General features: G+C 43.9%; 1 protein-coding gene across 1 annotated transcript in view; it reads left to right on the top strand.

Moving 5' to 3' along the window:
* Window positions 1-23639, top strand: part of LOC137519355 (polycystin-1-like protein 1) — a 705387-nt gene that overhangs the window by 622908 nt on the left and 58840 nt on the right. Inside the window, exons 16-17 of the mRNA XM_068238307.1 lie at window positions 8235-8354; window positions 15281-15344. Coding sequence (XP_068094408.1) covers window positions 8235-8354; window positions 15281-15344 — 184 coding nt within the window. The remainder of the gene's footprint in view (window positions 1-8234; window positions 8355-15280; window positions 15345-23639) is intronic.

Here is a 23639-nt window from a genome sequence, read left to right on the forward strand (position 1 = left end):
TAGTTCTGATGACGAGGTTGTGGTCCCTGCTAGCGCCAGGCGTACCGATGTCAGTGGACCACAGGTTGCGCAGGATCAACCTCAAGGGCTGCAGAGTGGTGCTAGCGCTGATCCAGATTTTGATGGTGAGGCATGCACCAACAGCGCAGCACATCCTGGACTTGAAACCAGTACTGCCGTAGACCCTGGTGAAGTGGCGAGCACCAGCATGGCAGTTGAAACTGGTTCGGTGGTACGTGCAGTAAGACCCCAGTCGCAGCCACCAGAAACACGGGCCCGTAGTACCCCTAGGCTCCCAGAGGTGCTGGCAAACCCTCATTGGAAGTTCCCTAATTCCGCCGCACCCGTAGTGCCCCCTTTCACCGCCCAGTCTGGAGTCCAGGTGGAGACAGATCATCTAGGATCGGCCCTAGACGCTTTTCATCTGATCTTCACCGAGGATCTCTACGACTTAGTCGTGGCAGAGACCAACCGTAAGGCCACACAATTTATCACCGCCAATCCGAACAGCTCCCATGCCCAGCCTTTTCGGTGGAAACAGGTCACAGTTTTCGAATTTAAAATCTTTTTGGGCCTTCTCCTTAACATGGGTCTAACTAAAAAAAATGTATTGCGGTCCTATTGGTCTACGCACCCAATACATCACATGCCCATGTACTCTGCTGCCATGTCCAGGTCACGTTTTGAGGACATCCTGCGCTTCCTGCACTTTAATGATGATACAACCTGTCATGAAAGAGGCCACGCTGACTATGACCGGCTCCACAAATTTCGGCCCCTCATTGACCACCTGTCATCCAAATTTGCAGATGCTTATACCCCTGAACAGAACATCTGTATAGACGAGTCCCTCGTACATTTTACCGGGCACCTTGGCATTAAGCAGTACATCCCAACCAAGCGCGCCCGGTATGGGGTCAAGCTGTATAAGCTCTGTGAAAGGGCCACAGGCTATACATATCGCTTTAGGGTCTATGAGGGAAAAGACACAAAATTGGAGCCGGTCGGATGCCCTGACTACCTGGGGTGCAGTGGCAAGATTGTGTGGGACTTGGTGTCACCCTTATTCCACAAGGGGTACCATCTCTATGTGGACAACTACTACACAAGTGTAGCCCTCTATCAGCATTTGAAGATACTCGGAATTCCCTGCTGTGGCACCGTGCGGCCTAGTCGCCGGGGCTTCCCCCAATATCTCACTGCTACCCGACTTGCACGGGGGGAGAGGGCTGCCTTGTGTAATGACGACCTTCTTGCAGTGAAATGGAAGGACAAGAGGGACGTTTACCTTCTGTCGACCATTCACGGAGACACGACAGTCCAAATTCAGCGAGCAACTGAGGTTGTTGAGAAACCCCTCGCCGTCCACGACTATCATTTAAACATGGGAGGGGTGGACTTCAATGACCAGATGTTGGCTCCCTATTTAGTTTCCCGAAGGACCAGCCGCTGGTATAAGAAAGTGGCGATTTACTTGATTCAATTGGCAATGTACAACAGCTTTGTTCTCTACAGTAAGGCTGGGAGAACAGGATCCTTCCTTAAATTTCAGGAAGAGATCATTTCGGAACTCCTGTATCCAGGAGGGGCCGTGGCCAATCCCCCTAATGTAGTTAGCCGGCTACATGAAAGACACTATGCTTATGTCTTTCCGAGTACCCCAGGTCAACGCACCCCAAGAAAACATTGTCGTGTCTGTAAGAGGGATGGAATGAGGCGTGACACCACTTTTTATTGTCCCTACTGTCCTGACCAGCCTGCCCTATGCATAGGGGAGTGTTTTGAAAAGTTCCACGAACACATTCGCTATTGGAGTAGGGAACGTGAGACACGGTAGTAGTCTCTCAAGGCTCTTTCACACTGGAGCGATGTGTTGCAGCATATTGCCTAGCGAAAGTCCCACTTTGCGGTCCCCCCTTACGCCGGAAGTGGTTGACTTAAAGCTAGTGCATACCTACGCTACTGCGCGGCTCCTGTGTGTGAAACCAGACATCTGCTTTTGAGAGACCCAAATACACTGGAGTGATGGTTGCAGCAAATTGCCTAGCGAAAGTCTCACTTTGCGGTCCCCCCTTACGCCGGAAGTGTTCGACTTAAAGCTAGTGCATACCTACGCTACTGCGCGACTCCTGTGTGTGAAACCAGACATCTGCTTTTGAGAGACCCAAATACACAGGGCTGCCAGAAACCTCTCCTTTCACTTGGGACAAAGCGCATAGTGTACTTTGCTACATCTCTGTGCGATTTGCGCTTTGCACACTGTCCCATGGGGAAGGAGAAGTTTGTCCTCGGAAGGTAAGTTAAAAAAAAACAAACAAAAAAAAAACCAGGTAAGCAAAAGTTCAAAATGTTATTGTTTGGTTAAAAAGGTTTAATAAAGTTTACGAAAGTTAATGTTAATGAATTTCTTGCATTGCTGCTTGCTTGTTTTTTTTTTTTGTATGTTTTTTTTCTCTCTCTTTTTCCATCCTTTACCCTTCCAGGTGGACCGAGCGAACGACTGATCGACCAACCAGCTGCAGCACTGATGGTGCATCCTGACAGAAGCATTGCGCGTCTGTCAGATTACACACAAGTCGGTGCATGCAGCGCTGCAGGACGAGATTTCTCCTCCGCAGTAAGATACGTTTGTCAAGGCATATGAGCTGAGGGGTGGTGTTGGAGCTCCTATGCTTTGGCAAGCACTTTGTATCAAAACTGGCAAAGGTTTTTTTCATCCACATCGATCGATGTGAATGGATTAATCTGGTTTGCCAGGGCATAGGAGCAAAGTGGGTTTGGAAAATTTTGTGGGCGGTGCTCCTATGTCCTGGCAAACGCCATGCCCCCCTCTTTTTTCACATATTTCGGAAGATATTTTTTTCATCCACATTGATCAATGCGAATGTGAGAATCTTTGCCGTTCATTTTTCCTTTTATGGAGAAAAAAGTGCATCACCCGTATGCCCAATATAAGGAGTATAGCAGAAACTCCTAATACTGGCCATACATGTAATGATTGTGGAGACGCTAAAATGCCATCACAGACCCCCACAAGTGACCCCATTTTGGAAAGAAGACACCCCAAGGTATTCGCTGAGGGGCATGGTGAGTTCATAGAAGATTTTATTTTTTGTCATAAGTTAGCAGAAATGGATTTTTTTTCCCACAAAGTGTCATTTTCCGCTAACTTATGACAAAAAATAAAATTTTATATGAACTCAGTATGCCCCTCGTGGAATACCTTGGGGTCTCTTCTTTCCAAAATGGGGTCATTTCTGGGGTCTTTTACTGTCCTGGAATTGTTTGGTGGGGGCCTAAATTGTGAGCACCCCTGTAAAGCCTAAAGGTGCTCATTGGACTTTGGGCAAGTTTGCGCAGCTAGCCTGCAAAAAAGTGTCACATATGTGGTATTGCCATACTCATGAGTAGTAGTATAATGTGTTTTGGGGTGTCTTTCCACACATACCCATGCTGGGTGGCAGAAATATCTCTGTAAATGACAATTTAGTGTAAAAAAATGGAAAAAATTGTCATTTACAGAGATATTTCTCACACACAGGATTCGTTATGTGTGAAAATACACCCCAAAACACATTATACTACTATTCCTGAGTACAGCGATACCACACGTGTGACACTTTTTTGCAGCCTAGCTGTGCAAAGGGGCCCAAAGTCCAATGAGTACCTTTAGAATTTCACAGGTCAATTTTAATTATTTGGTTTCCAGACTACTCCTCACAGTTTAGGGCCCCTAAAATGCCAAGGCAGTATAGGAACCCCACAAGTGACCCTACTTTGGAAAGAAGACACCCCAAGGTATTCCATGAGGGGTATGGTGAGTTCATAGAAGATTTTATTTTTTGTCACAAGTTAGTGGAAAATGACACTTTGTGAGGAAAAAACCTAAAAAATCCATTTCCGCTAACTTGTGTAAAAAAATAAAATATTCTATGAACTCACCATACTCCTCATGGAATACCTTGGGGTGTCTTCTTTCCAAAATGGGATCACTTGTGGGGTTCCTATACTTCCCTGGCATTTTAGGGGCCCTAAACCGTGAGGAGTAGTCTTGAAACCAAATTTCTCAAAATGACCTGTGAAATCCTAAAGGTACTCATTGGACTTTGGGCCCCTTTGCACAGCTAGGCTGCAAAAAGGTGTCACACATGTGGTATCCCCGTACTCAGGAGAAGTAGTATCATGTGTTTTGGGGTGTCTTTTCACACATACCCATGCTGGGTGGGAGAAATATCTCTGTAAATGACAACTTTTTCCATTTTTTTACACACAATTGTCCATTTACAGAGATATTCCTCCCACCCAGCATGGGTATGTGTAAAAATACACTGCATAACACATTATACTACTTCTCCTTAGTATGGGGATACCACATGTGTGGCACTTTTTTGCACCCTAAGTGCGCTAAGGGGCCCAAAGTTCAATGAGTACCTTTAGGATTTCACAGGTCATTTTGAGAAATTTGGTTTCAAGACTACTCCTCACGGTTTAGGGCCCCTAAAATGCCAGGACAGTATAGGAACCCCACAAATTACCCCATTTTAGACAGAAGACACCCCAAGGTATTTTGTTAGGAGTATGGTGAGTTCAAAGAAGATTTTATTTTTTTGTCACAAGTTAGCGGAAACTGATTTTTATAGTTTTTTTCACAAAGTGTCATTTTCCTCTAACTAGTGACAAAAAATAAAATCTTCTATGAACTCACCATACTCCTAACGGAATACCTTGGGGTGTCTTCTTTCTATAATGGGGTCATTTGTGGTGTTCCTATACTGCCCTGGCTTTTTAGGGGTCCTAAACCGTGAGGAGTAGTCTTTAAACTTAATTTCTCAAAATGACCTGTGAAATCCTAAAGGTACTCATTGGACTTTGGGCCCCTTAGCGCAGTTAGGGTGCAAAAAAGTGCCACACATGTGGTATCGCTGTACTCAGGAGAAATAGTATAATGTGTTTTGGGGTGTATTTTAACATATACCCATGCTGGGTGGGAGAAATATCTCTGTAAATGGACAATTGTGTGTAAAAAAATCAAAAAATTGTCATTTACAGAGATATTTCTCCCACCCAGCATGAGTATATGTAAAAATACATCCCAAAACACATTATACTACTTCTCCCGAGTACAGCGATACCACATGTGTGGCACTTTTTTGCACCCTAACTGCGCTAAGGGGCCCAAAGTCCAATGAGTACCTTTAGGATTTCACAGGTCATTTTGAGAAATTAGGTTTAAAGACTACTCCTTACGGTTTAGGGCGCCTAAAATGCCAGGGCGGTATAGGAACACCACAAATGACCCCATTATAGAAAGAAGACACCCCAAGGTATTCCGTTAGGAGTATGGTGAGTTCATAGAAGCTTTTATTTTTTTGTCACAAGTTAGCGGAAATTGATTTTAATTGTTTTTTTCACAAAGTGTCATTTTCCGCTAACTTGTGACAAAAAATAAAATCTTCTATGAACTCACCATACTCCTAACGGAATACCTTGGGGTGTCTTCTTTCTATAATGGGGTCATTTGTGGTGTTCCTATACTGCCCTTGCTTTTTAGGGGTCCTAAACCGTGAGGAGTAGTCTTGAAACCAAATGTCTCAAAATGACCTGTGAAATCCTAAAGGTACTCATTGGACTTTGGGCCCTTAGCGCAGTTAGGGTGCAAAAAAGTGCCACACATGTGGTATCGCTGTACTCGGGATAAGTAGTATAATGTGTTTTGGGGTGTATCTTTACACATACCTATGCTGGGTGGGAGAAATATCTTTGTAAATGGACAGTTGTGTGTAAAAAAATCTAAAAAATCTCATTTACAGAGGTATTTCTCCCACCCAGCATGGGTATGTGTAAAAATACACCCCAAAACACATTATACTATTTCTCCTGAGTACGGCGATACCACATGTGTGACACTTTTTTGCAGCCTAGGTGCACTAAGGGGCCCAAAGTCCTATGAGCACCTTTAGGCTTTACAGGGGTGCTTACAATTTAGCACCCCCCAAAATGCCAGGACAGTAAACACACCCCACAAATGACCCCATTTTTGAAAGTAGACATCCCAAAGTATTCAGAGAGGGGCATGGTGAGTCTGTTGGAGATTTCATTTTTTTTTGTCACAAGTTAGCAGAAATGGAAACTTTTTATTATTTATTTTTTTTGTCACAAAGTGTCATTTTCCGCTAACTTGTGACAAAAAATAAAATCTTCTATGAACTCACTATGCCTCTCAGTGAATACTTTGGGATGTCTTCTTTCCAAAATGGGGTCATTTGGGGGGTATTTATACTATCCTGGAATTCTAGCCCCTCATGAAACATGACAGGGGGTCAGAAAAGTCATAGATGCTTGAAAATGGGAAAATTCACTTTTTGCACCATAGTTTGTAAACGCTATAACTTTTACCCAAACCAATAAATATACACTGAATGGTTTTTTTTTAATTAAAAACATGTTTGTCCACATTTTTCGCGCTGCATGTATACAGAAATTTTACTTTATTTGAAAAATGTCAGCACAGAAAGTTAAAAAAATCATTTTTTTGACAAAATTCCTGTATTTTTTGATGAATATAATAAAAACTAAAAATCGTAGCAGCAATCAAATAGCACCAAAAGAAAGCTGTGTTAGTGAGAAGAAAAGGACGTAAAATTTGTTTGGGTGGTAAGTTGTATAACCAAGCAATAAACAGTTATAACTGCAGTGGTCTGAATTGTAAAAAATGGCCTGGTCTTTAGGGGGGTTTAGCACTGCAGTCTTCAAGTGGTTAAGTCAAAATTTGCCAGGGGTATAAATAATTATGGGCAGAACTGTATGTATGTGTTTTTATAAAAACAATGTATGTGTCTATTTCCACACTTTTACTTCCTGTGCATACTGTTAGTACCCTAACAGGAAGTACCCTAACATTTTATTAATGACCACGGCACCTGATTGATGCTGGTGGTCATTGAGCACAGTCACTTAGATTGATGACCTGTGTACTCATAAGCAGAGATGAGAATGCATGCAGGAGCATGCACATGAGTGAGCGGAAGCACGCACAACAGCGATCGCGGCAAGATACGTATATCTATGCCCCTAAGGCTAGGATGAAGTCTCCGGGGGTGTAGACTTTAATAAAAGTGAAAGCACTAAAGCATATTTAAATCAAAACAAAGTATTTGGCTAGTTTATTAAAATTGCATAATACATTGAGGCTGGTTTCACACTATAAACTGGCGGTAGCGTTACGGTGCTGTGGGCGCCCCACCACATCACACCGCCAGAAACAGGCCTTCAGAGAACACCATGTTAGTACATGGTGTTCCCTGTCTAGCATTCGGCCAAGCAGGAAGTGACGTGCACTTGCTGTCACTTCCTGCTTCGGGGTATGCATAAGTGCATGGAAGTGTATTGTAAAAATACACTTCCGCACTTTGCACGCCACAAAGTCAACTTTTTGAAAAAAAACCTGCTTCGCCATAGACTAACATGGCTTCCGGGCCGACACTGATCGCTGCAGATCGCCGCGGATCCTGCATGGTAACATAGTTCTACGCTAGCATTATATTTGGAACTTCTGGTGCAGCGTACCGCAACATGGGAAGTATGAATTTCTCCATAGGGTTTAATTAGGCTGCCAGAGTGAAAGGGCCCTGAGAGTATATTCATAGTCATGATTATTTTACATGCATATTGCTACTTAAAGCCAGTGTTTACCAAGTTAAAAATAAAAAAGTCAGATACTCACCTAAGGAGAGGGAAGGCTCGGTCCTAATGAGCCTTCCCTCTCCTCTCCCGGTGCCCTCGGTGCTGCGCTGGCTCCCCCGTACGCGTCCGCTGCCGCAGGGACTTCGGAGGTCTTTGGGAGCACTCGGGCTTCCGAAGACGGGCCGCTCCGTACTACGCACGCGCGAGTGCGTCATAGAGGGCGCTCGTACATGCGTAGTATGGAGCGGCCCGTCTGGGGGCGCCCGAGTGCTCCTGAAGGCTTCCGAAAGCTCCCTTCGGCATGCGGAAGTGGCAGTATTTGACTGAACTGGTCGAATACTGCCACGGGGGATCCTGCGCGGGACCGGGCACCGGGAGAGGAGAGGGAAGGCTCATTAGGACCGAGCCTTCCCTCTCCTTAGGTGAGTATCTGATTTTTAACTTGGTAAACATTCACTAAAGTGTCCATTTCATACCTTATTAAAAAGCAAATAAATTACTCCTTGTAACTAATTGTTTCATTGTATTGTATATTTGTGTTTGTTTTGAAGTATACTGCTGAAAATGGCCTTTTTGACTTTTCTACCACATCCCTGTGTTCTGGATTTCAAGTGACTCTGGCTGTGTATCCAATTGCCTTGTTGTTATCATTTCTGTTTAAGTATAGTAAGGTAAGTTGACATTTTGATAGATTTTATAATTGTCATTGTATGTTTACATCTTTTAATAAAGGATTTAGCGTAAAAGGTTTAGTTTCAGTTCTTCAGGTGTGAGGTTACCTTCTGTGTATTAACATAGTTGAACATTTTAAAAACATGAATTATACTGTGAAAAAACAGAGAAATAAATTTGTTTTCTGCAACATCATCAACATTTTTTTTTCAGAATATTCAAGTGCAGATTTAACTTAATCTTTTGCTTGTATCAGTTTCTGGAATAAAATCATGTAGGTGTTCTACATGATGTATCATATTTGAGTTCATTTTGTACTGTAGTATCCAAATAAGCATACTGTATGTGCATCTGCTTGTAACTAAAACCAGTATTTGGCCAGTAATGGCCAGTATCTGCCCCCCCCCTATAGAAAGATATCTAGCAAGATGTAGTGTCCCACCCCCCTCCCCATCTGTATATGCAGAGCTTCCACAGTACAGCACAATTGCCTGGCCCTCTCCTCTTCAGCACTGCACCTGTCCTATCACTGCATGGCAGTGTCTCTCTGTAGGTTACTAATGTCACATGACATGCATCAAGGGCCTACTGAGAGATGCTGCCACACAGTTATAGCAGAGGGCAGAAGAGACAGATGAAAAGAGGACTGGTGAGGGACCAGATAGTTATGCTCCGAGGCCGCCACGCTGCATATCGTGGTATCACTGGTGCCGCACTATATATTTTGCCACCTGAATCCATTGATGTACATGACTTCATAATTGGGTCGATGCTGTCTGACCGCCTGAGGTACAAACAAGTTTAAAGCCGAAGAACATAAATCATTGAGAAAACTTTGTATGGATTACAAAAGGTGTTCTACTATTAGGTGGCAAACATTCTCCACCCTCTATTTCATCATAGCAGTGCTTATTTAAAGTTTACTGAAATATTGATTGTACAGTTGCATTTGTATGTATGCACCTGTAGTGTGAAGGTCTCACTACCTGATAGCCGGCGATCGGAGATCAGGAGATCCCGTTCAAAGAACAGGATCTCCTGGAGGGCTTCCCCCGTCGCCATGGCGACGGGCGGCATGGCGTCCCCGACGTCATCGACATCGTGACGTCATTGGGAGACCCGATCTACCCCTCAGCGCTGCCTGGCACTGATTGGCCAGGCAGTGCACGGGGTCTGGGGGGGGGGGGCCCTCACGGCGCGGGGAGCGCTGCGTAATCGGTGCAGAGCGGCGGCGATCAAAGGGCACACGCAGCTAGCAAAGGGCTAGCTGCGTGCTGCAAAAAAAATAATTATCAAAATCGGCCCAGCAGGGCCTGAGAAATCCCCCTGCGCGGCATAGCCCGTGCTCAGCACGGGCTTACCGCCAGGGAGGTTAATACAGGGTGTTTTTAAATACACCTGAAATCCTTTATCTTGGTTTGTACATATGACTACAATGGCACAGATGCTATTTCAAGAAGCCTTTCCAAAGCACTCAGTGTGGTCCTGTGTTCTGCTGCTAGCCATCAGGGATGCTCGGATACCCCTTAATCACGGATCCGAATGCAGACGTTTTTATTGTAGCCACATCCGGATCGCCCCGTGATCACGTCCCGTATTTTTTTACGCAAAACCGGCTCGACCCGTATTTTCCCCGACCTCACCATAAAAGTAAAAATCAATTAATCCTTCGAAACTCTCGTATGAGAGTGCGAAGGGTTAATTGATTTTTGCTGTTTCTAGCCACACCCCCTTCAGCACCTCCCTTTCCCTAATAATTTATTTAATGTCCTAACTAGAGGCGATGTGACTGGATATATGTGTTTTTATTCTTATCATTGACCCCTGTGGCTAGGGTCTAATTCAGTGCACTCCCTCCTTCCCCTGTATGTTTGTCAGCATGCACACAGCTTATGCTGGTGTATGCGCATGGTGCACATGGACACATAATGTTAGCTCCCTTGTGCGATTGGTAAGATGCACTGTCTTTCCCAGGAGAGGAAGTTAGGATGTGTGCTCCTAATCCATTGATAGGTTTGATGCAATGAATGTGTTTGCATGTCTGCACTATGCATGTTACAGGGCCAGAGTTAGGACACCTATGTTTACCTGGGTACTTCTACGCAGTATAGGTGACTAAGCATAAGAATGCATTCTTCTGTGAACTAAAACCCCGGCTTTTAATTTAGCTGTAGGGATAACAGTTGTGCCTGGATGAATGAATCTGTGAATGCATTTGTTTGAACATTTGCATGTTGAGAGTGTGAAGGGTAATTGATTTTTGCTGTTTCTAGCCACACCCCCTTCAGCACCTCCCTTTCCCTAATAATTTATTTAATGTCCTAACTAGAGGCGATGTGCCTGGATATATGTATTTTTACTCACCATAAAAGTAACGGTTATCACGGCCGTGACCCGTATTGTTCATGTGTAAGCCTATGGCCGCATGCGTAAAAATGTATGGGTGTATGAGGCGATTTGCGGCTGCGCAAGCGTACCCAAAGTCAACATACATATAAAAATCCGTGTGACCATACGTCTCGTAGTATGTAATGCGTAATGCCTGGTTAATATTCAGTCCCTGAATGCGCATGAGCATGCGTAAATGCCGCTCGTACATGTAAAAACGTACGTGTACGCATGCATGTATCCAGTGACGTCATCATTACAGTTTCCCGATCACTGCCGCATCACGGCCGTAATCCGTATTTTTTTATGCGAGCTGTGACCCGGATTTGCCGCGATGCCGTGATCCATGCGGGTCACAGCATCCAGAACACGGCCCCGTGTTGCGGAAAAATGGCCGTGATTCACGCGTACCTGTGATCACGACCATCCGTGATAGCATCCCTGCTAGCCATGTGTTCTGTTGCTATACATTTGACATCATGCAGGAGATGGGTGAGAGAACAATTCTCTTGGCCGGCCCGGCACTCAACCAAAATGATCTGTCAAGCTGATAACTAGCCGAGAGCAGTCTGGGGTTGCTGTACACAGGCTGGATTCTTGAAAGAGTCGGTCATCATCAGTGGCCAAGTTTCATTCAGCATGTGTACACAGCTTTGGAGGCAGATGATTAGCAGGACAACAAGGCAACTTGCACTAGCTAAAAGGAAATGAATATGTCAACTTCTGTATTCCTCTCACTTCAGGTGTGCTTTAAATTGACTCTTGGTAGAAACAGTGGGAATTGCTTGCTTCCCTGAAATAAACATTTGTGATACTTTTGGATGCCTGTGCACAGTGTGTTCTGTGTTTCCTGACATCCACAGACACACTATTAGCAGTTGGGCATGTTAACCACGCCTGGCCACAAATTATTATTCCTTAGCACAGGAGCAGGCAGCTGACTCCTGCTTGTTCTCCTTCTTTTCTGTACAGCATTTGTATGAAAAGCTGCTCCAAAATGACCAAGAATGGTTTCAGATGATAGTTATTAACAGTGTGTACCTAGCTTTACAACGTATGTATAGGCATCAGGGGCGTTCCTAGGGTCCTTGGAGATTGGGGGCACCTGTGGGCACCAGGTGGGGGGAGGGGGGTACAAAATGGGCATGGTCATGCAGTGAGTGGGCGTGGTCATGGGTGGGGCCAAACGTACATGAACTTAGCGGCGGTGTAAGCTACAGATAACGGGCCTGCCCATCAAAATACTGGATGGAGCCCCTGTCCTTTATTTAGATAATTTACAATCAGTATAGGCATAGATCAAAGATGTATACACACATACAATTTTCTGTCCAATCACTGACCAATTTTACCACCCCCATGCAGTAACTGGGCCAACAGACAATGAATTTGATGAACAGAGCTAAAATTGGCTAATCAAAATTATATGTGTGTACCTGGCTTTACAGCTAATACTGTACATACTGAAAGTAGCAGGGATCACCATACAATACAGCTGGTTTACAGTCAGTAAAGGCACAGAGTAACTTCTTATACTGTACACACTGGAGGTAGATCAGCACACAGTGCAGGCACGAGAGAACAGCTTATACTGTACATACTGTAGGCAGCAGAGATCAGCACACTGCAGCTAGCTTGCAGAAAAATATTAGGGTTACGTTGTGCGTCGTGCGTAGCACACTGCGCCGAAAAATAGGTGTGGCCATGGCCCAGAATGTGGGTGTGGTCATGGGTGGAGACAAATTTACATGAACTTAGCAATGGTGGGACATTAGATTATTACAGTGATGGCAAACTTTTTGGAGGCCGAGTGCCCAAACAGCAACCCAAAAGTCACTTATCTATCGCAAAGTGGCAAGAGCAATTTAAACTAAATACTGTACAAACGGTTTAACACATACATGAACATTATGGAAAATCCAAGTTGAAAATGAACTGTGAAGATAGACAATTTCATCCATCCTACTCCTGAAAAAAAATGTTTCCAGTTTTATTTTCTGTTTTAAAAAGCTAAAAAAGTAGGTTTAATGCTATTGTCTCATATGTTGATGATTCAGCTTTTCCCATAGTCTCGCAGTTAGCAATCATGTGACCCCCAACAAGACAAATTCAGCAATCATGAGGCCCCTATCAGGACAAATTCAGAAATCATGAGGCCCCCAACAAGACAAATTCAGCAAACGTGAGGCCCCCAACAAGACAAATTCAGCAATCATGAGGCCCCCAACAAGACAAATTCAGCAATCTTGAGGCCCCCAACAAGACAAATTCAGCAATCTTGAGGCCCCCAACAAGACAAGTTCAGCAATCATGAGGCCCCCAACAAGACAAATTCAGCAATCATGAGGCCCCCAACAAGACAAATTCAGCAGTTATGAGGCACATAAATAGACAGCATTTCACATAAATAGGCAGAATGCCCCTTAATATGGTAGACACCTCTCACCTGGCTTCTAAATTCTCCTCTACTGGCTGCTGTGCCTGGCAATACTGTTTTTGGCTGGATTGGGGATGATGTGTGGGCTGAAAGGACTGGCAGTGATGCTGTTGCCTGGCGGTGATGCTGTGGCCGGGTTGGCTGGCGGTGATGCTGTGGCCGATTCTGTGGCTGGGTTGGCTGGCGGTGATGCTGTGACCTGGCTGGCGGTAATGCTAGGCTGTGCTTGGCTGGTTGAAGTAAATGCTGGCCTTACTGGTGGTGATGCTGTGGCCTTTTTGACAGTGATTCTGGGCTGGTTGGCTGGTGGTGATGCTGGGCTGGCTGGCCTGGATAGTTTAGGTAGTGACAGGTGCCCCCTAGTTAAGCTAGTGCCAGAAGTCCCTCAGTTTAGGTAGTGACAGGAGCCGCCCAGTTCAGGTAGTGACAGAAGCCCCCCAGCTCATTTAGTGACAGGAGCCCCCCAGTGTATGTAGTAACAGGTGCCCCACAGTTCAGGTAGTGACAGGGACCCCCCAGTGTATGTAGTGACAGGAGCCTCCAGTTTAGGTAGAGAGAGGGGGCTGTAACTAGTACAGTAAGAGAAAGAGAAAAAAAACTGCAGGGATACCAGGAGCCCTTATGGTGTATTATCTTCAGGTAAATTGGATAAAAGTAAGAGTAAGTTATACTCACAAGTGTGGGTTGCTATAAAGGCAACCACTTGTACAGGCATGTAGGGAAGTCCCGTCCCCACTCGGTCTTTATAAAGGTTGTTCGCTACTCCTTTGGAAAAAGGCTTCACTTCTGGTTAGTCGTGTAGGACCCCACAAGTGGGGTGGTGAGACGTCGTATTACGAGGAGGATAGGAGGCGCCCTTGTAATATGTTCAGTGTTCGCTTTTTGTAAAGAAACTCCAAAGAGTCGAAAGTTTTATTAGCACTATAGACAACAAGTTTCGCGGCTTAAACCGCTTCCTCAGGTCGCCCAGGCATTCCTGTCCTCAATTAAGCACCTGTACTTGACCTGAGGAAGCGGTTTAAGCCGTGAAATGCGTTGTCTATAGTGCTAATAAAACTTTCGACTCTTTACCAAGTGGAGTTTCTTTACAAAAAGTGAACACTGAACATATTACAAGGGCGCCTCCTATCCTCCTCGTAATAGGTAGAGACAGGCACCCCCAGGTTAGGTAGTGAGTGACAGGGACCCCCAGGTTAGGTAGTGATTGACAGGCGCCCCCCAGGTTAGGTAGTGAATGACAGGTGCCCCCCAGGTTAGGTAGTGAATGACAGGCGCCCCCCAGGTTAGGTAGTGAGTGACAGGCGCCCCCCTGGTTAAGTAGTGAGTGACAGGGACCCCCAGGTTAGGTAGTGAGTGACAGGCGCCCCCCAGGTTAGGTAGTGAGTGACAGGTGCCCCCCAGGTTAGGTAGTGAGTGACAGGTGCCCCCAGGTTAGGTCGTGAGTGAAAGGGACCCCCAGGTTAGGTCGTGAGTGACAGGTGCCCCCCAGGTTAGGTAGTGAGTGACAGGGACCCCCAGTTAGGTAGTGAGTGAAAGGCGCCCCGCAGGTTAGGTAGTGAGTGACAGGGACCCCCAGTTAGGTAGTAAGTGACAGGTGCCTCCCAGGTTAGGTATTGAGTGACAGGTGCCCCTCCTCGTTAGGTAGTGAGTGACGGGACCCCCAGTTAGGTAGTGACAGGCGCCCCCCTCACCTCACAGCCAGCAGCGTGTCAGTCCTCGATCAGCGGGCGACCCGACCAGTAAGAGCGGGCGCACCACGCTGTATATGCGGAAGTGATGCCACTTCCGCATATCAGCGGTGTCCGCTAGGTCCTAGCGCCCGCTCTATCTGGTCGCCCACTGATCGAGGTCTGATGCTGCTGGCTGTCTGGCAGCGGGAAAAGCCAGGGGGGTCAGCTGTGGCCGGGAGGGGGCAGCGGGCACCCCTGAAAATACATTGGGGGCACCCCAGGACATGTTGGAGGCACGCCACTCCCCCCCCTCCCCCAAATAGGGCTAGCGACGCCCCGATAGGCATCAACATACATAAGAAGTACATGGATAACTTTGTTAAAATCCTTGAAATAAAATCATAAACACTTTTTTTTTTTTTTTTTCCAGAAGCTGAGTAAACATGTGAAAGAACATTCAAAAGTTGTGAAGATTCCTGTGAACCACTGTGAAGGTGAAAAGATAGTGTTATTTTGTTGGTATTTCATTGCATAAATAACTGAAATATACAGCTCAAAAATAAAGAAAAACTTTTGAATCAGAATTTGGCATCAAGATGAAACTTCTGGGATATTGATTTGGTCAGTTACGTAGAAGAAGGGGTTGTTAAACAGTTAAAGCTGCTTTTTTGTTAAAGTGGACCTCTGTTGATAAAAAAAAAAGAGCTAGAATGACACTTACTATGACTGTTCCCTTCTTTTTTAAGCAATGCAGCAACTGCTGTCTTCTTCATTAAAGGGAACCTAAACTGAGAAGGATATGGATTTTTCCTTTTAAAATAATACCAGTTGCCTGACTCTCCTGCTGATCCTGTGTCTCTAATACTTTTAGCCACAGCCCCTCAACAAGCATGCAGATCAGGTGCTCTGACTGAAATCAGACTGGATTAGCTGCATGCTTGTTTCAGGGTGTGATTCAGCCACTATTGCAGTCACAGAGATCAGCTGGACTGCCAGGCAACTGGTATTGTTTAACAGGAAACATCCATATCACTCTCAGTTAAGGTCCCCTTTAAAGAGAATCTGTACTCTGAAATTCTTACAATAAAAAGCATACCATTCTATTCATTATGTGCTCCTGGTCCCCTCTGTGCTGTTTCTGCCATTCTCTGCTGCAAACCTGGCTTGTAATTGCCAGTTTTAGGCAGTGTTTACAAACAAACTAACCAGCTTCTAATAGGCTCAGCTAAGCAGAGTGTGTTAGTCACACAGAGCCTGCAGGGGGTGTGTACAGCTTCTAGCTAATCACAAGCAGCCCTGCACATTCCAGTCTGACTGCCTCAGCCTGACTGTGCCGACTATAGAGAGAAGATTAGATCATATAACAGAGATAACACAGCTACTGTGCAATTAGGAAAAGCTGCAGTAAGCCAGACCACATTAGAAAAGGCATAGGAACTTATAGCATAGAAGAAATAAAGATAAACAATTTGTTACAGAGTCTCTTTAAGCAGCAAGGAAGCATTGAGACCACTCTGGAATGCAGCATACTGTGGCTGGCACTGCACTTCTTTCTTTACCTTTCCTTTCTGAGATAGGCTGGCTCAGTGGCACAGGTAGTAGCAGAGTACCCATTAGGCCACACTTAGGCTCCTCCCACTCACAGATGACATAATCTCTTAGCAGTCTTTGCAAAGGCAGAAAACTGCCATGGTAGTTTTTCAGAAAGGGGCGCAGCTAACCAAGAAAACCTGGATTTTACAGCACAAGTGGTCAGTTTTGACATTTCTTCCTGCTTCACTATTAGAACTTTTGCTGCCTGTGTTGATATGCATAAAAACAACTCAATTAGGTAAAATAAAAGATTTCCCCTTAAAGTGGATCTGAGATGAGCTTTTGCTCATTGCATAATTGTGTTCTTTTCCTATTGTTTATAGGGCATTCCTCAAGCCAAATACTTTTTTGTTTTTGTTTTAAAGAGACTCTGTAACAAATTTTTCAGCCTTAGTTCTTCTATCCTATAAGTTCCTATGCCTGTTCTAATCTGCTCTGGCTTACTGCAGTCTTTCCTAACTGCACTGTCTCTGTAATAAATCAATGTATCTTTCCTCTGTCCTGTTTGTCGGGCTAAAGCTTGATTGTGTGGAATGTGCAGGGCTGCTTGTGATTGGTAGAAGCGATACACACCCTCTGCAGGCCCCCTGCATACTTTGAATGACTCACACACTATGCTTAGCTGAGCCTATTAGAAGCTGGTTAGTTTGTTTGTAAACACTGCCTAAAACTGTTAATTACAAGCCAGGATTGCAGCAGAGAGTGGCAGAAACAGCACAGAGGGGCACAGGAGAAAATAATGAATAGAATGGTATGCTTTTTATTGTAAGAATATTAGAGTACAGATTCTCTTTAATACTTTAATTCCCTATAAACTAAACAAGCCACGCCCACAGGTTTTTTAGAGAGCCAAGGCACTTTCAGACAGTAGCAAGGGCTCATGTGAGCTCTGTCTGGGCAGGAGGAGGGGGAGGTATTGCTAGCCAGAGATTTCAGAGGCAGAAGGGAGGAGGAGGGGGGATTCGGGTTTTTTTGCTCAAGATGCAGATAAGCCTGCCTCTGTGTAATGTTTACAAACTGCATGGCTGCTGTCGTATCACAGGAAGGAAATAATCATATTCTATTAAAGCTGTTTGCAGCTAGATTTGCTGTGTAAACTTTAGATTATATATATATACATATATATATATATATATATATATATATACACATATATATATATATATATATATATATATATATATATATATATATACAAGTTACTTGTTATAGTTAGTTTTTCATCTCGGATCTGCTGGGGTTGTATAAACCAATACTCTAACCTCAAGTAAGGCTCAATATTCTATACTGTAAGGCCGCCCGAGACGGTGGTGTAACATATAATTGAGAGGTATAAGAACCAGTCCAGATAATAATCTGAACTGACATGTTCTGTCTCTTCTAGCCTGTAAAGAAGAAAAGTTAATAAAACTATAACTTTATAAAATAACAAGTCCAGAGCATTTGGATTACCAACACCATATTATGTCTTGTCCGAGCTGTCACAGACAAGGCTGCTAAAACCAAAGTTAGGTCAAAATGAAAAGCTGGCAGGCAGCCCGAACTGCAGCCCGGTCTCATGGCGGGATGAAGCCGACCTGTTCGCATCCAGGACTTTTTTGACTGTGGCCATCTTGTGGCCAAATAGTAAACTGCACGCACACATATTTTTTATTAAACAATTACATTATAGTTGCATAGTTATCTTGGTTGAAAAAAGACATACGTCCATCGAGTTCAACCAGTACAAAGTACAACTCCAGCCTGCTCTCTCACATATCCCTGTTGATCCAGAGGAAGGCAAAAAACCCTTACAAGGCATGGACTAATTAGCCCCAAAAGGGAAAAATTCCTTCCCGACTTCAGATGGCAATCATATAAAATCCCTGGATCAACATCATTAGGCATTACCTAGTAATTGTAGCCATGGATGTCTTTCAACGCAAGGAAAGCATCTAAGACCCCTTTAAATGCAGGTATAGAGTTTGCCTGTGGCAATGCATTCCACATCTTAATCACTCTTACTGTAAAGAACCCTTTCCTAAATAAATGGCTAAAACGTTTTTCCTCCATGCGCAGATCATGTCCTCTAGTCTTTTGAGAAGGCCTAGGGACAAAAAGCTCATCCGCCAAGCTATTATATTGCCCTCTGATGTATTTATACATGTTCATTAGATCTCCTCTAAGGCGTCTTTTCTCTAGACTAAATAAACCCAGTTTATCTAACCTTTCTTGGTAAGTGAGACCTTCCATCCCACGTATCAATTTTGTTGCTCGTCTCTGCACCTGTTCTAAAACTGCAATATCTTTTTTGTAATGTGGTGCCCAGAACTGAATTCCATATTCCAGATGTGGCCTTACTAGAGAGTTAAACAGGGGCAATATTATGCTAGCATCTCAAGTTTTTATTTCCCTTTTAATGCATCCCAAAATGTTGTTAGCTTTAGCTGCAGCAGCTTGGCATTGAGTACGATTATTTAACTTGTTGTCGATGAGTAATTCTCCAAGTTTGATGTCATCAACTGTTTCCCATTTATTTTGTATGGTGCTAGACCATTGGTACGACCAAAATGCATGACTTTACATTTTTCTACATCGAATTAAATCTGCCATGTATGTGCCCATATAGCCATCCTATCCAGATCCTGTTGCAATATGACACTATCTTCCTGAGAGTTGATGATTCTGCACAATTTTGTATCATCTGCAAAAATAGCAACATTGCTCACTACTGCATCTACTAGGCCATTAATAAATAAATTGAAGAGCACTGGACCCAGTACAGATCCCTGTGGGACCCCACTGCTAACAGTCTCCCATTTTGAGTACGATTGACCACATTTTGAGTATCCATTGACCACAACTCTTTGTTTTCTGTCCAATAGCCAGTTCCCTATCCATGCACACAGACTCTTCCCCAGTCCTTGCATCCTCAAATTTTGCACTAGACTTTTGTGGGGAACAGTGTCGAAGGCCTTTGCAAAGTCCAAGTATATCACATCTACAGCATTCCCAATATCCATATTAGCGTTCACTACCTCATAAAAGCTGACCATGTTAGTCAAACAGGACCTGTCTTTAGTAAACCCATGTTGATGCTGAGAAATAAGATTATTTTCTACTATGAAGTCATGTATAGTATCTCTTAGTAACCCCTCAAATAGTTTGCATACAACTGATGTTAAGCTTACAGGTCTATAATTTCCATGATCTGATTTTTTGCCCTTCTTTAATAATGGGAAAACCTGGGCTGTACGCCAATCCACTGGGACTCTGCCAGTTGAAAGAGAGTCACAAAAGATAAGATAAAGGGGTTTATCCAGAACTGAACTTAATTCCCTTAGGACCCGAGGATGCATGCCATCCGGGCCAGGTGCCTTGTCTATTTTTAATTTATTTTATTCTTGCCTTCACTTCTTCCTGCGTTAAAAGTATTTAATATTACAGTTAGAAGATTGAGACTCTTCTGCCTCTTAATTTGCAACAGTGCTGTTTCCTTTGAGAAGACAGAAGCAAAGAAAGCATTTAATAACTCTGCCTTACCTTGGTCAACCACCATTGAGTTCCCACCCTCATCCTTTAGGAGTCCTATACAGTCAACCTTTCTTTTTTTAGAGTTGATGTACTTGTAAAACTTTTTTGGGTTAGATTTGATATCCCTAGCGACTTTGATCTTTGCCAGCCTAATTTCTTTTTTACAATTTTTATTGCACTCCTTATAATTGCTTAGTGCAGCCTCGGTCCCCTCCTGTTTTATAGGCTTTCTTTTTCCTCTTAATTTTATCCCTTATTATTCATTTAAAATTAGCTGTTTCCCTCCCACACCCAAAATTACCCAAATACATTTTTTAATAAAAAAAACAAAAAAAATTACAAAAAACAAAAAACAAAAACAACAGAAATAGTTACCTAAGGGTCTGAACTTTTTAAATATGCATGTCAAGAGAGTATATTATTATATTATTTTAAATTATAAGCTTGTAAATAGTGATGGACGCAAATTTAAAAAACTACATCTTTATTTCTAAATAAAATATTGGCGCCATAAACTGTGATAGGGACATAATTTAAATGGTGTAATAAGCGGGACAAATGAGCAAATAAAATACATTAGTTTTAATTACGGTAGCGTATATTAATTTCAAGCTATAATGGCCAAAAACTGAGAAAAAATGATTTTTTTACATTTCTTTCTTAATCTTCCTGTTAAAATGGATTTTGAAAAAAATAATTCTTAGCAAAATGTACCACCCAAAGAAAGCCTAATTAGTGGCAGAAAAACCGAGATATATATCAATTCATTGTGATAAGTAGTAATAAAGTTATTGGCGGATTAATGGGAGGTGACCGTGGCACGGATGCATGAGGTTTTTCGACACTGTGGTGCTGAACCGATTAAAAAGACTCTGAAGTCTCCCTAAAATGAGGTTTTTTATTTTAAAAACCTCATTACCATTATTGTCCCTCCTAAAACGCTGCAGAACCCCCTCGGTCAGGCAAAATCCACGACTTTCTTGGTCGTGGATTTTGCTGCCGCCTCTATGAGCGTCAATCAGCGCGTAGCTCCGCCTCTCCCCCGCCCCTCTCAGTGAAGGAAGACTGAGAGCGGCAGGGGAGAGGCAGCGATCCGGGTTGATTGACGCGCATACAGGCAGTGCTGTGCTGCCTCTGTGCTGCGGAAGTAGCCCACGATTGTACCTCGTGAGTTTGGGGTGATCAAGGGGGTTTTCAGCTGTGGTTTTAGGAGGGACAATAAAGGTAATGAGTTTTTTTTAAATAAAAACCTCATTTTAGGGAGACTTCAGAGTCTCTTTAAGTTCTAAAGTGAAAGTAAATAATAAAAAACAGCAGTAATCAAGGGGTAAAGCAGGTTTTCACCCTGGGTCAGACATTCTCGATGGAGAAAGAGAGCTTTTTCGCCTCCTGGATGTAGTACGGCGTGGCTTTACTGTCTTCCATAATGGTGCCAAACGTGTAGATTGCTGACTATGAGCAGGGGAGCTTGCAGGGGAGGTTGCAGGCAAACACAGTTTCAATAGCTCAAATTTCTTTTGAGCCTCCTCCGGTGTGGTAACAGCTATTTGCTTTGATTTATAAGTGAAAAGCAGTTTAAAGGGAAAGCCCCACTTGTATTTTATATCATCCGACCATCAATATTTGGAGAAAAGGCTTCATAGCTCGCCTACGCTGCACAGTGGCTGGAGCTAGATCAGTGAATAACTGGTAGTGGTTGTTCTGGAAGAGGAGATCTGTTTTATACCTTGCTGTGCGTAGGAGAGCCTCTTTTGTATTATAAAACGTCAGTTTCACGATAATGTCCTGGGGGGTCTATCAGCTTTGATGGGAGTAAGTGCTCTGTGAATGCGGTCAAACTCAAGTCTATCGATAGGAATCGCTGGGTCTAATTCCTGAAACAGAGCTGTTATTGTAGATGTAAGGTCAGTGACCGTTTCAGGAATGCCTCTTATCCTTAGGTTACCGCGGCGTGCTCTATTTTCAAAGTCCTCTAATTTTAATATCATGGTTTTAAAATCTTTATCATGCGCTTCCTGCGCTACACCCGCTGTGTACATGCGCTGCTCAAGGTCAGTAATCCGGAAGCCTAGCTCGCGGATCTCCTTTTTAAGCTGGGTGGTTATTCGGGTAGAGGCCTCATCCAGCTTACGGTGGCTGTCATCCAATGCTGGAGCTGGCAAGCCCTCACGCTGCTTTTCTCTGGGCGCCATCTTGGAACCACCCCGACGAGAAGAAGAAGGGAGCGTAGTGATCTTTCGGCTGGAGGTTTGTGTGCAGCGACCACCCATACAGCAACAAGAGTGTGTCGGAGCCTCAGAGAGTCACGTCTAGTAAGGATCAGTGTGCTGTGACAAGTGGGATCACGGTAAACGGTAATTGCGGCCGGAGGGTGCAGAGCTGAGTTAGATAGCGGCCATCTTCCCCAGTTGCCGACCACGCCCCCCGTTTATTAATTTTTTTAATTTATTTTCAATAAATTGTACTATTTTGTTATATATTTTTTTCTATCAGCTTCCTCCCCCCGCTAGCCAATGAAAGCGATTGGCTGTCATAGGCATCAGGCTATGAGAGCTGATTGTTTGTGTGCCACCGCAGGGGACAGCCGAGTGTCACGGCTGTCCCCAGTACAGCGCTGCCTTATATTGCAGCGCTGTACATTGTAAATAGACAGCGGTTTCGCTGCCTAACAGTCTCCTAGCAGCGAGACTGGGAGACTGATGACACTGCGGAGCTCCGTCATTCAAGTGGAGATGCACGCACCGCTGGGAGACTGATAATGGACGAGCTCTGTCATTCAAGTGGAGATGCGCGCGCATCAGCGTGCACGATCTCCTGCAAAACTCGCCCCCAGCCACCGTGTTCACGCCCATCGGCGTGACATGGTTGTAAGGCAGTTAATTAGCTTAAGTATTAATTTGGTGTTCTTGTTTATATAGGGTTATAATTTTCTTGTTATACTTAATTAACTACATGAAGCCCAAGTATCCCCTGGACCCATCACATGTACCCCCTGGGGTACACGTACCACTGGTCGAGAAACTAAGACCGATAGGTGGCATCGGAGGGAATTTCAAAGATGTTTGAGGCTTGCTATACTTAGTATAACAAGTGTCAGCAGGGATCGATATGTACGGTGCTAAATGTCTTTCGTTAGTGTCTAAGGATATTAGCATGGGACGTTTCCGAGGGTACTGTAGAGTTGTCAGAACTCGAGTGAACGTGTAATTTGGACACTTGCTGTTGATGGCAGCTGAATTACATTTTTTTTCTAATTTGAGCTCTGGCTATTGCTGGCGTCCAAGTTAGTCACTGAGCGCTGTTATAGCTGCAATTCTCATTTGGTGTTACCTAAATTATCAGAGCAGCGCTGCACCAAAATTAGCTGATTCAAGTTCAGTATGACATGCTAAAACAAAAAGGGGGGCTATTGCATTAAAAAATACAAATTTAGCCACATTTTATTGCCCCGCCCACTATTGGAAGCACACCCCCTGCATATAAAGCAACAAATTATGCTTTCTATAAATGTGTTATTCCCTGTTAGCTTTTAGACATGTTTTATTTATCGTTGAAGTACTAGAAGAAAAAACTACATAATGCAGAAAAACATACCTTTATTACAAAATTGAATATCACTATCATACGTTGTAGCAGCAACACGATTTAATTTTTATAATAAAGTGACATGGTTCCAAGCTGTA

The sequence above is a fragment of the Hyperolius riggenbachi genome, chromosome 5 (genome assembly GCF_040937935.1).
Source record: "Hyperolius riggenbachi isolate aHypRig1 chromosome 5, aHypRig1.pri, whole genome shotgun sequence".
Taxonomy (NCBI): Eukaryota; Metazoa; Chordata; class Amphibia; order Anura; family Hyperoliidae; genus Hyperolius; species Hyperolius riggenbachi.